The sequence below is a fragment of the Coturnix japonica genome, chromosome Z, assembly GCF_001577835.2.
Source record: "Coturnix japonica isolate 7356 chromosome Z, Coturnix japonica 2.1, whole genome shotgun sequence".
Taxonomy (NCBI): Eukaryota; Metazoa; Chordata; class Aves; order Galliformes; family Phasianidae; genus Coturnix; species Coturnix japonica.
In genome coordinates this window covers 30060059-30072663 of record NC_029547.1, presented here as the reverse complement: position 1 = coordinate 30072663, position 12605 = coordinate 30060059, and the positions used below count along the sequence as shown (strand labels likewise).

The window sequence follows — 12605 nt, the reverse complement described above, 5'->3', positions numbered from 1 at the left end:
TGTCACAGCTGGAAAAGCCTAACGCAAAACACATTCCCAAAACAAATAACACAAGGACTAAGATAACTTTGGCAAGCAAAAGCTGGAAATAAAGCTGCTTTCCTTGATTTAACTGCAAGTACTAGTAGTGTTTAGGAATGGGCAATTAGTCTTTGCATTTCTTCAAAGTAGATAGTCTGGACTCTCTCCTTTCATCTAGTGGTTCGAAAGTCATCTCAAACATAATTAAAAGGCATAAAACTTTACAAACATTCATCCCAGAAGTAGAAATATTTAGAATAAGTGTTCTCCAAACCATCTAAATATGTTGCCATTTTTCACTTGATAGGAGTGAGTAGAATCTTCCTTCAATCTGCTATGCAATTACATGTGGCAAAATACGAGATACACTGTACCAACCAATAAATTGCCCCAAAGAGGTGCATAATTTTTTTTCTAATCTAAAGATTTACTTCAAGAAAACATTATTTTCAAACCTTCAAAGTCTTGGTGAGTTTCTTTCTCCTGCTTCCTCACTGCTTTTTTTTCTTTTCTTTTTTTTTTTTAAGCAACTTAAATTGCTTGCACAGCCCACAGTAAGAATAATGATTTCAAACACTTATTTCATTAACAATTGCATGTAGACTGGGAAAAAGGAAAATCTATCGCATATTTGATACTCTGCTAATTCCAGGTCAAATTTTACTATTTTTGATTTATTGCCATTGGCTAGCAAAAATGGTGCATCTAATTAACTTTCTGCATCCTATTGTGGAAACAAGGATCTTCTGGGTCTGGATGGACCAAAGTTTGCATTTGGTTTCTTAACGCAGGAGCACTGCTTGTGCACTGAAGGTTCAGTAGTAATGTACTGTGTGAAATTAGAACTGTATGATTTGTATCTTTATTCCCTATTCCACTTCATAACATGAACATGACAAGAATCAAAGAGGAATTCCCAGAGGAATGGTTTATGCTTTCATACTGTAAAACTACCATGACTACTACTTCTAAGGTGGAGTCCAAGACTCTTCCCCTCTAATGCCAGCTGAGGCAGAGGTTTAGCAAGCCCTTGTATTAAGGAGATGCTCCAGATCTCCTAAAATGCCTGGATTTTATGCCTATAGAAAACATCATTTAGTTTCCTAAGATACACTAATTGAAAACAAATTCCCACTTTGGCAGTTCCTGAACACAAGGCTTTTGAAGAACTCCTATTTGCTCTGGAATGAGTGAGAAATGAGAATTTGGCCCCAAGTTTAAAAACAATTCTGATTTTTTTCTTCTTCTTCTCATGGGAATGGAATAGAAAAGTTGTTTCTTTATGCTTATTGTGGCAGATGATACCTTTGCCTATTATTTCCTCTTCTAATAGACTGTTGCACACTATTTAACCAATAATCACTGAAAAGAGGAGACCAAACTGTCCATAGATAGTGTTAAAATATACAACATTCTATCCTGAGCTTATGATTGAATACTTGTGCTGTTTCCTTTCCTCATCAAACAGCGTTATGTATTAACGCATCAGATGTGGGAAATTTTAACTTACTGTCATTGCTTTATTATGATCACAGGAAAAATACATGAGAAAATATGCAGGATGAAAAATTGTTATTTCATTTTTAATGTTTCGATCTACAAGGTATCAAATATGGTAGGAAGGCACAAAGTCTGGAGTTTGTCTTCATATCCTTTATCAGAAATCTGTTAATACTTTTCACATACATTCTGTTTAATGCAGGCTTTTTTTCCCCTAAAGTACGAAGAAATAACATTTCCTAGAAATATTTTATAGATGAACACTAGGTACACCACAGAGTGGAAATATTATCAGGTGACTTGCCCATGTTCCACTGAGAGCTAGTAGTCGAGGATGAGCCTACCTTTTGCACTTGTCAATTTGATCCCTGCCTCCTGGAGAAGGTTTGCTGGTATGTAAGTACTGTAGCTTGAAATATAACTCATAAGATACCCTTAGCAGAAGGGTAAATTCTTTTTTACATAGTTCTGGATATCACGTTGGGTCAATATGATGCTTTTACAGTCTCAGTGTGGCTGAGATTGTGGGGCGCTAAATCTAGTGAATTAGATGTAGTTTGGTATAAATATGTGAAAAGGCTTACTGCTCAAATGGTGAAAGTGTAGGGAGGTTTCACTTTTCAGTAGCTGGCAGCCTTCAGCATAGTTAAGCAAGCTGTCCAAGCAGCTTTTGTATCTCCATGGGTTCCCACTATATTTTAAAATTGTGCTGCCTTATCAAACGTGTTGGCTGCTTGCCTGAGTCATAAAACACAATCCATAATTTTCTAACACTGAGGTGGAAATTTCAGCATAGTTCAAGACCTCTACTGGCTTCTTCTTATAGTCTGACACATACCAGCAGTTCAGATTCTCCCATCAGTAATGTAAAAAGCGTTCTCCAACTTACTTGCTGCTCAGGCAACGTCTCAGTGAATATGAAGCCCCTCCTCCACATGTGCGTGAACATTCACTCCACGAACCCCAGGCATCCCACAGTGAGTCTCGATCTTCTTCTGAGCGAGCTGTTCTGGAGCTCTGAAGAGAGGGAGAGAGGATAAAAAAAAAAAATCATGAAAAATGACATCAAGAACAAAAAATATTGTTGCTAGCTTAATTCTGTCTTTTTCCTGGATATTGCCATAGTCATCAAAGACACTGAACAAATCCATTCCCTGACATTTCTACTGATCTGCAGTTTCTCTTCTAGTGAAGATTGCTGCATGAAGTTGCCTTCATCCTTTGAGTATCATGTAATATCTCAGTTTGAGACTAGGGATGATTATTATAGAAGAGTACTTTGGGCAGTGGTGAGGCAAAGTATTTTCCTGATTAAAAGGAAAAGAGAGAGAGAGAGAGAGAATGCTGTAGACACTGGAAATTGCACTTTTAGCTTTTGCAGTTAGAAACTATGAAATGGCATATTAAAAAGTTCCTTCCAAGGTGCTGCTCAGGAGAAAAAGGACCACAGCATAGTGAATCTACATGATACAAGTGCATTTAACAAAGATCAGAATACCTATGCATGATAGTGATCAGGAAGTGTACTCATTCAAATGTGGCTGTGGGCAGTCACTTATTGAATGCTGCACTTCTACTTGTAGTTGGAATAAATGAGAAGACAAGTGTATGAACAGGGTCTTGTACATATTCACCAGATAGAAAAAAAAAAAGAAAAAAAAAGCAAGCAACATTATACTGCTAGATCTTGTTAGAAGACTGATGTCAGCTGTCAACACTCAGGGATTATTTCAGAGAGAGATAGCACAACACTGAAATTGTTTCATCTTCGCTGAAGCTGTGTAAAAGTTCTGTAATGAAATCTGAAACCCACTGAAATGCACCAGTATTGAATACTGTTATTTGTGGGCAAAAAAAGGAAGTGTTGGTGATGGTTTAGGGCTGTGAGCAGTTTTACTATATATCAGTGTAAGGAAGATACTGAATTCATCACATGATTCTGAGATCCAAACCGAACACTCTGTGTCCGTAGAGCAAAGGGAGTCTGGCACACTAGCATATGAAATGCAAGTTAATTGGGATTTATCAGAATAAGAGGTTAACTATTCCATTTACTTTCATAAGCCAAGAATGCATTATATAGTCTTACTACTGGGAGATATTTTCCAATGTGTAAATCATTTAATGCTACAAAACTTTTAAGGGCATTTTTGAACACCCACTAGTGTCATCTGTGATGCAAAATAAGTAGCTAGGCATAAGACTGCCTGAAGTGAAGGCCCATGTCTTTTATTGGTCATCTCTATACTGAACTCAGTAACAAGGCTAAAATCTCACACTGAATACTTTTCTCCCACAAACAGAGAGCCAGTGATCACAGTGTTGTATACATTTGCACCCTTTGACAGTCATTAGTTCCATACATCTGAGGGATAAAAACACTGCAAGTGCTGTTCCTACCATCCCCTGGGAGTCTTCTGCCCTGAAGCGAGTCATTAGCTCACAGATCAGAACTTAGCTTACTCAAGTTGACAGAGTAATTATATTGTTTTATTCATTCCAAAAGCCAGATAGACTGGCACAGTAAATGAAGAGTAACTAAATGAAAGCTGATCATTTTAAAATTGCTTAAGTGAGCTTAGACTGCGTGCAAATTGGCAAAATTCAATGGATAAAATGTCTGAAGGAAATAAAAAGTCAGATTTGTAAGACACCTGTCCAGCCACTCTCCCTCTCTTCTTTCCATTCTTTCTTCCATCAAGGCACAGCCCAAACCTGAACTTGTCTGCCTGTTTAGGTAGAGTGGGTTTTCCTCTCTGCAAAGGAACCAAACATGGACATTTCTTTTGACAGGAGGAGTTCAGTGAGGGGCTAGTATCAAACAGGACAACAGCAGAACAAAGCAACAGGCCATTCATCCAGCTGCAACTCTCTGGCATTTCACAGAGGACATCTGCTGCATTCCTTATGTTGCTGTTCATTCACCCTTCAAGGGCACGTGTACTTCATTTTTTAACCACAGCATGCATTTTAGAAGGCAAATATACAAATGTCCCTTACAGTCTGGCTTACACAAAGAAGGCCAGTCCTTTTGAAAGACCTTTAGATCTGGGTCAAAGAACACTGAGGTGAAATAAAAACTGTCATCAAACTAAAGGGGCTCAAGAGCAGAACATTAAAGATAAGCTCAGTATTTAAAGAAAGACTTAAAAGGGACTCCACAAAAATTTTAAAGGTTGGTGTTTTTTTTTGTGTGTGCATGTTTTGTTTTGTTTTTTTATTTATTTATTTTTAAATTTTTTATATAATTCCTGTGAGTGACAAGGAAGTTAAACCAAGCATAAAGAAGGCAAGTTCTCTTCCATCACGTCTGGTGAAGGACCTCTACTACTGTTACTAAACTCCATTTTCAGTTTGATCCATGACATGGAGTTTATAATGGTATTTTAAACACATACAGTACTTCCTTCTGCAAAACAATTTTTGGATGATAGTTTAGATGGGTAATTGAGTCAGTTTTAGGTTTCCGTAGCATTTAGTATGATGTAATTTTTCTTTGGGTCTACAGCTAGGAAAAAAAGCATGAATTAATTTAGTCTGCTAGACATAATGCTGCATGTGTCTAATGAAAGTGTGACAATGATTTGACACTATCCATTTATCTTGCCCTTATTAAAATGCAATTTGATTTATTTTCAACACAATAATTGAAAGAGTAAATGTGAAATATAAGGTAAGATACGTGTTCAAATTCAGAATGTGGCTGATCCCCACAGCTGCAGAAGATCACATGTGCAACAATTTTACAGATGCCATCCATCATCTAGATACAATCTCATTAACAGTTAAATGTAAGACAAAGGGACGAGGATGCCAATTTGCCAAGTTTATTTCAGCTGTTTTCTGAAGGGTATTTTTAAAATAAAACTTTGTGTTTGTACTTCTAGGCAGCTAAGAAGAAAATCTGTATCCATGCTTTTACTTCGCAAGGAAACTAAAAAATGGGTGCTTACCCTGGTTGTTTAGCACTGGTTGAAAGCCCAGTCAAAGACATAATTAAAAAGGCTTGCAAGGTAAAAATCACATAAACCAAGTACTCTTACCTCATCACAAATTATAAGCATCAGCACAGCTAGACATTCTAAGGGTCCAGATTTTTCAGAAATAAGTTGTACTCCCACCCAGAGGGGAGCCATGTGCCTGTTATTTGCATTCCGAGATTTGTTATAAGACCTATATATTCCCAGAAAGCATGTGATCTCAAGCTGGAACGGGCTCCAAGTTTTCTTTTAACAAGTGGAATAAACATAATTCATTTCAACTCTATCCACGTTTAATGTTAAAGAAAGTAGTGTGGTTTTCTCTCCTGCAAACTGCACAGTTAAGATTGTGCCTGAAATTCTAGCAATGCCTGAAGAGCCATTTTAAATCTGAAGAAGATTATGGATCTACTGCAGGCTTAAGGAGTATCTACCATTACCAGCTAAGGATTCACTGTTTAGTACAAACTTTTCACAAGGAGTTTATGCCGCTAATCCGTAGTTTTTACCCACTTTCAACCAGGCTATTTAAGCTGAGAAACCTACATGAGAACATGAAGTTACTTCCATAAAGAGTAAGCTGGGAAAAAAAAAAAATAGAAAAGAAAAACAAATCAGCCAATCAACCACCACCACCACCATAAAAAACAACAAAAAAAAAAAACCAGGAAAAATAAGGAAGAAAAAAATACCCAGGTTGGTACCTTTCAAATGTCAGTGTACACCAAAGATGCAGAATGCAGACATTCATCAATGCTCATTACACCTTGCTGCTGATTACAAAAGAGCTTCCTTCCCTTTTCTGTCCATCCAGGTGGATGGACAGTCTGAGATTTCCAGGAAACACTCACTGTTTTGTCCTGAGATCTACAGCATGAGTGGTAGAAAAGTCCCTGCCTGAAAGCAACTTTCTTATAAATGACCTACATAAAACAACAACAAAAATCTGCTATCACTAATTAAAATCAATCAGCTCTTTCTTTATACCTCATTACTGTAATACACAGCTAACCTGAGGGTGATCCTGCAGCTAACACCCAGGACAGCAGCTGTAGAGGAAAGGGGGATGATCCCCAAAGCAATTCTCAAAGGAGAAGCAAACCCTATGCATTTAGACAAGAAAGCAATAAGGATCATGTGTACAAAATAGAAGGATGAAGAAGTGAAGTCAGTGTCAGAGGATAAATCATGCTGTTGAAAATCTTAAAAAAAAAAAAAAGGGGGGGGGGGGGGGAGGAAGGAGCCTTAAAATATGAGCTGAAAAAATAACTTCTTAGAATATAACAAAAATAGTCTAATAAAAGAGCTTGGCGTCCAATTTTATTGTCAAAAATCTAGCATCAATGCTTAATGTTTATTTCTGAGTTTATTGAAGAGTTGTCAAGCATTCATGTTATATTCAGACTATGAGCTGAATAACAGGTCTTTCCTACTCTCTCCATTAACACACAGTATACACAGAAATCTTTTACAACATCTGGAATAGTATGTGAAAGACACAAGTGTCACACGTCCTTAAATCAGAACAGCTGCCTGGCCATCCAGGAACTGCATCCCTGATGAGAAAACCATGTTTCTTTCAGGAGCATGTGTGTACACATGTGTGTGGGTGCACAGAGGGAGAAACACGAAAAGTAGCAAGACCTCTGCTCAGATCCTGAGACCTATAAAAGTAGTTCAGCCTTAAGAAAATAAATGTCTTAGTCACATACTGGAATTTAATTTAAAATTTTGCTTGGAACCGTAGTATCCATACAGAAGCCAACTATTTGTCAGTGTCACACAGAGAAGAGTGTGTATAAATGCAGATCATGTTATTTCATTGCTCTTCAGTTACGAAGGTTTCCAGTTTTCCTCCTTCTCCAACAAAATGTTGCTAAATTCATATTTTTCAATAAACTTGTATGTTTTCTAGATCAAACAGCAATAGAGATAGTGAAAAATGCAGTTAACCTGTTGTTGGACTAAGGCACCGATACTGAGTTTAAGCCACAGTTATTTCCCAGATGATATGCAACACTGGGTTTGGTTAAGAAATTCAGATCATCTGTTTCTTATCATACCCCACTGTTTAGGGGTATGATGAACTGTCAGTGACAATATGCAAGGCTCTTCTAAGGCCATTGCCTAAACTTTTCTTTTGCTACTGTGAAAATGATATTAGGGACAAAGAAAACACAGTTATCTTTCCCTTTTATGTGGTCTTTTTGCCCTTCCTTTTCAGATCCATCCAGGGACGTCCCTGTATGAATACCTGCCAAGCCATACATTCTCTTTCTTTTGAGTAATCTTTGATCATCCTTTGACTTGCTTGTCATCCTTGCTAGTTTGTCATTGACATACTTCAGAATATAAAGAAATGCTGCCTGTAGTGAACCAGGAAGAAACTACTCTCAACACTTACCTATGTAAGAGCAGGAGACAAGGCCAGTAACCCCATCCCTTTTAGGAAAGTTGTATTTCTAAACTTCAACTAATGTAAATATATGGTTTATGAGATTTCATTTTCACAGAGTTGTGTATCTTTGTTGCACTCCATCCAAGGTAACAGATGGATTACAGTTCAGACAGGAAACTGCTTGGAAATCTCTGGCTCTTAAAGGAAGCCAATGCTGAAAAAAATTCTAAAGCTAGTTGAATTAATATTGTTAATTACTGTCAAACAAATCGTTGACATGTAAGACATTTCTGACTAGCCGTGGAAACATTTCTAAGCTATTATCTTGGAAATACCATGAGTCAAATTTCTTGGCATGTCCAGTTTCAGTGCACACATACAAAAAAACTGTTTAATGTATCTAGGCATAAAATTGCATATCACTTTAAACAGCACTGTATAATTGAAGCACATCAGCTCTCCCTGAAGAAAGGATTTGTTAAGATAAAACCTATCTTGAAAGTACAATAATTCACTGGAAGCACTAGAATTCCTCAAGGCAGTAGTAGCCCTCTGGTTCTCACTAGATATCTGCCTCCTTCATGCACCTCATACAAGCAGAGCTCCTCATGGTAACCTCAGCCCTATAACCAAGGGCTGAGTAGGAATGAACATCAATCTGTTTTCCCAAACTGGCTCCCTCAGAGTCAGGATGGATTAGTTTTGCTCAGTTGGTGTGACAGATGGCTTGTGTAGCTATTACCCTGACCATATCCCATGAGAAGACAGAGAACTTCAGTCACCAGAGCAATCTGAGGTTCTAGAGCAATCTGGAAATAAGTAGCTGCAATAAACTTCTGAGTTCTTGATATGAAGTGGCTATAACTCCTGCAATGGCTCCCTGCTCGGCCATGGCTACTCCTGTCCTGTGTAGGGCTACATACAGAACAGTACAAGCACACTTGCCCACGGCTTTCAGTCTTGGAAATTAGCTGAGGAACTTTTGCCTCCTTTGCACTTGCAAGACCAGGCAAAACACTTGTGAAGAGCTTGTGAGAGTACTTCCTATGGAAAACCCCTGGCACTGGAAACCCTTGATTTGAATGACTATGCCGCAAGGAAGACACTGGCACAGAAGCTCACATGTAAGAGTATATATACTGTACTCTGGGTAATTAATTTATACTCAGACTTTGCCAGTACAGACGACTGGATCAGGATTTATTATTTCATTTCAGTTTATAAGAAAGGAATAGACAGAAAACAAAAAATAAACAAAAACAAACAAAAACCCCCTAATCCTTTTCTAGGTTGTTTTTCATTTACTCTTTCTTCAAAATCTAAATCAGCTTCTTCGAAGAGACAGAGTAAGATATCTTGATGAAAAGGTGAGATCCTTTTGCAGTTTTTCAGTGTTTATTCTATTCCAAAAGCAACAGGAAGAGCAATAAGTGGACAATTTATCTTTACTCTGAGGAAAGAGACCGAATGGACATATGGCTAACTCAGCTCTCTGGGGCACAAGTACAAATTTGCTGCGCTACTCCATTCTGTCCTGAGTTCTTTTTGTCTTTTTTCTTAAACAGCATAGTCATGCAAGGCAGGCTTATCACTATCAGAGTAGATGTACACATCTGCACCCTCTGGCAGTCATCAGCGCTGTGCATCAAGTGCTCTCTGAAGGATCAAAACATTGCCAGTACTGTCATCCACACTGCACTGTGGGATTCCTCCTGCCCTCAAGCAAGTCACAAAGCAGTATGTACACAGTCTTCTAAAACGTATCCCTATGACCCATCATAGGGGAGTACATGCCTTATCGTCTGCAAGAAAAAAGGGAAGAAATGATAAACAGTCATCTCAGTACTTTAGGAGCTAAACAGTCAATCCCAAGGCTGGGCTGGAAGTTTTATCCCGGGAGAAATGTGCCAAACGTGAGCTCATTTCTTCTTCTTAAAGGGTAGCAGCCAGCCAGGGGGGTTGCTGGCAGAGGATAGAGCTGACACCATATCACTTCAACACACTGCACGCTGCACTCCCTATAACATTTTATAACAGTGCCTTATAAAACTCAGATCAGTCCTATCTCTCACTCCAGTTACCCATATGAAAATATACACCAGGGGAGCAATGCGAATACAAGAACTCTCTTTCTTGCTCTCACAGACCCAAGTTACAACACCCTGTTGTATTTAAATCCTGCCGTGCTGGTGTAAACACCAGGCATGGGTGATCCAATACAGAGCAGGTCCAAGCTGGCTCAACCTCAGACTTGTCGCCTAATTGACTCAGAACAGTTTTTGAGGCTAGGACTGGTTCAGATGCAGGGTGGGTGAAATCACTTTCCAGAATTCGGAACCCACCCAACAGCATGGGTTCAAAAGTGCATCTTACACTCAAAGACTTCAGGTTTGCCTTTCACGGAGGAAGGACTAGGGGCAAGAAAAGAGCTGCGAGGGGTGCAGAGAAAGGAAAGAAGAGAAAAGGAAAACTATATGATAATGCCTAGTGCATGCTACATGTTTTATAAGAGCCAAGAAGTGAAGGCTATATGCTGGCTTGGCTGTGTTTGTTGGCCTCAAGGAAAAAATGGCCCACATATGGCAGGCAGCTCCAGCTCCACAGTTGAACCATTATCTCCCTCAAGAAGGCAGGATAATACTTTGAAGAAGTGCATATTAGCCATTTTCCCTTGGCTAAGTGAACTGGCCTTAGGCTTCAGATATCCACCCAGATTAAATTTCTGCACAGGCCACAACATCTAACCATGAGTCTTTTCATGTGCCTTAACCTGGACGTGAGCTGGATTTAGAATCTCTGGTTCAGAAACTCCAGACTAGAGGACCTTGTCATGTAAACCTGCAAGGAATCAGGCTCTCTGCAGCAGGTGGTAACCCAGATGCCTTGGGTTACTAGAGAAGGTGATCAGAAGGGAATTCAGGGAAGGGAGAACTCTCCAAGGGCTTGCACAATTTCAGATAAACACCCACAATTATGAAGTTTATTCAAAATAAAGAAATTCTTCTACTCTTCTGATGGTCTGCCATCTCCCTCAGTTACCTCATGGAGCTGTGTATGTATTTATTTTAACAACAAGGGGCTGTATAAAGGATTGAAATATTAAGTCTTAGTGGAGACAGGAAAGGTGAAAGAAATGTGTTTATTTAAAAAAAGAAAAAATAAATTAAAAAAGGGAGGAGGGACCAAAATAAACCAACAACAAGAAAAAGAGGGGATGGCAGACAGGCAAGAGAGAGGGAGGATGAAAGGAAGGGAGGGAGAGGAAGGGAAGAAAACCCAGAAATTATGTGGAAAATCCAAGACCTAATTTCGTAATAGAAAACAAAACATTGCCACCAACAACAGAAAAACAAACAAACATGGGAAGACAGGTAAAGAAAGTCCAGAGGACCTTTAGGAATTAGCTAAAAAATTCAGAGATCATAAAACATTTTACTCTGCACTAATCACTAAACAATTGATCTCAAATTAATGTAGATGACTTTTTAAAGGAAAATGCTTTCACAGAATCATAAAAGAACTGTAGGATTTGGAAAGAACCTCTGGAGATCACACAGTCCAACTCCCTGCCAAAGCAGGTTCCATAGAGTTGTTTAAAAGGAAAGTGCTCAAGTGGGTTTTATCTCCAGAGAAGACTCCATCACCTCTCTGGGCTTCTTTCTCCAGTACTCTGTCACCCTTGCAGTAAAGAAGTTCGTTCTTATGTTTGTATAAAACTTCCTGTGTTCCAGTTTGTGGCCACTGACCCTCATCCAGTTTGCTCAGTACCACAAAAAAAAAGAGCATGGCCCCATCCTCTTGACAACACACTTTTTGATACATATATAGGTGTTGATAAGATACCCTTTCAGACTTCTCCAGACTCAGCCTTTCCTCATACAGGTGGTGATCCAGGTCCTTGATAATTTTTCTATCTCTCTGCTGGACTCTCCTTTGATGTTCCTAAACTGGGGAGCCAAGAACTGGGCACAGTACTACAGGTGTAGCCTTATCAGAACAGAGTAGAGGGAAGATCACCTTCCTGGACTTGCTGCCCATGCTCTTTTCATGCATACCATTGGCCGTCTTAACCACAAGGGTATACTGCTGGCTCATGGCCAACCTACTGTGCACCAGCACCTTGTTTCTGCATCACAGAGCTCTTTTCAAGCAGCCCCTAACCTGTACTGATGTGTATGGCTACTCTTCCCCAGGTGTAGGGTTCTATACTTCACCCATGTTCAAAAGGTTACTCTTTGCCCAATTCACCAGTCTGTCCAGGTCTTGCTGAGAAACTAGGACAGCCTATTGGCATGCCAGCCACTCCTCCCAGCTCTGTATCACTGGGAAACCTGCTGGGGGCGCACTCTGCCCCTTTAGCCAGGTCACTAATGAAGTTCCTGAACAAGACCAGATCCAGTACTGACTCAAGAAACATTGTGCTGTTGGTAAAAACCCTCTGAGCACTCACCTCTTGAGGGTTTGTAGTACTGACATACAGGAATTTTCTAGGAGTACTGGGTATTTTATTTTATTTTTTCATCATTTTAAATTGAGTTACAAAGATGTAAGAGATTCCAGGATATAAGCATTAGCTGCAATCATTCTACCCTATCATATCACACACAGTGAAAAAAATAAATATGTTTTTTTTCTCTCACCAAAGACACATCCACACTTTGGAACCAATACGTTGCACAAAAGTCAGTCTTCATCTCTGGTAATCC

At 39.1% G+C, this 12605-nt stretch overlaps 1 protein-coding gene across 3 annotated transcripts in view; it reads right to left on the bottom strand.

The window, feature by feature from the left end:
• Positions 1-12605, bottom strand: part of ADAMTSL1 (ADAMTS like 1) — a 382509-nt gene that overhangs the window by 157356 nt on the left and 212548 nt on the right. For all 3 annotated transcript variants that reach the window (XM_015849101.2, XM_015849102.2, XM_015849103.2), the window contains one exon: positions 2411-2538. In XM_015849101.2, coding sequence (XP_015704587.1) covers positions 2411-2538 — 128 coding nt within the window. The remainder of the gene's footprint in view (positions 1-2410; positions 2539-12605) is intronic.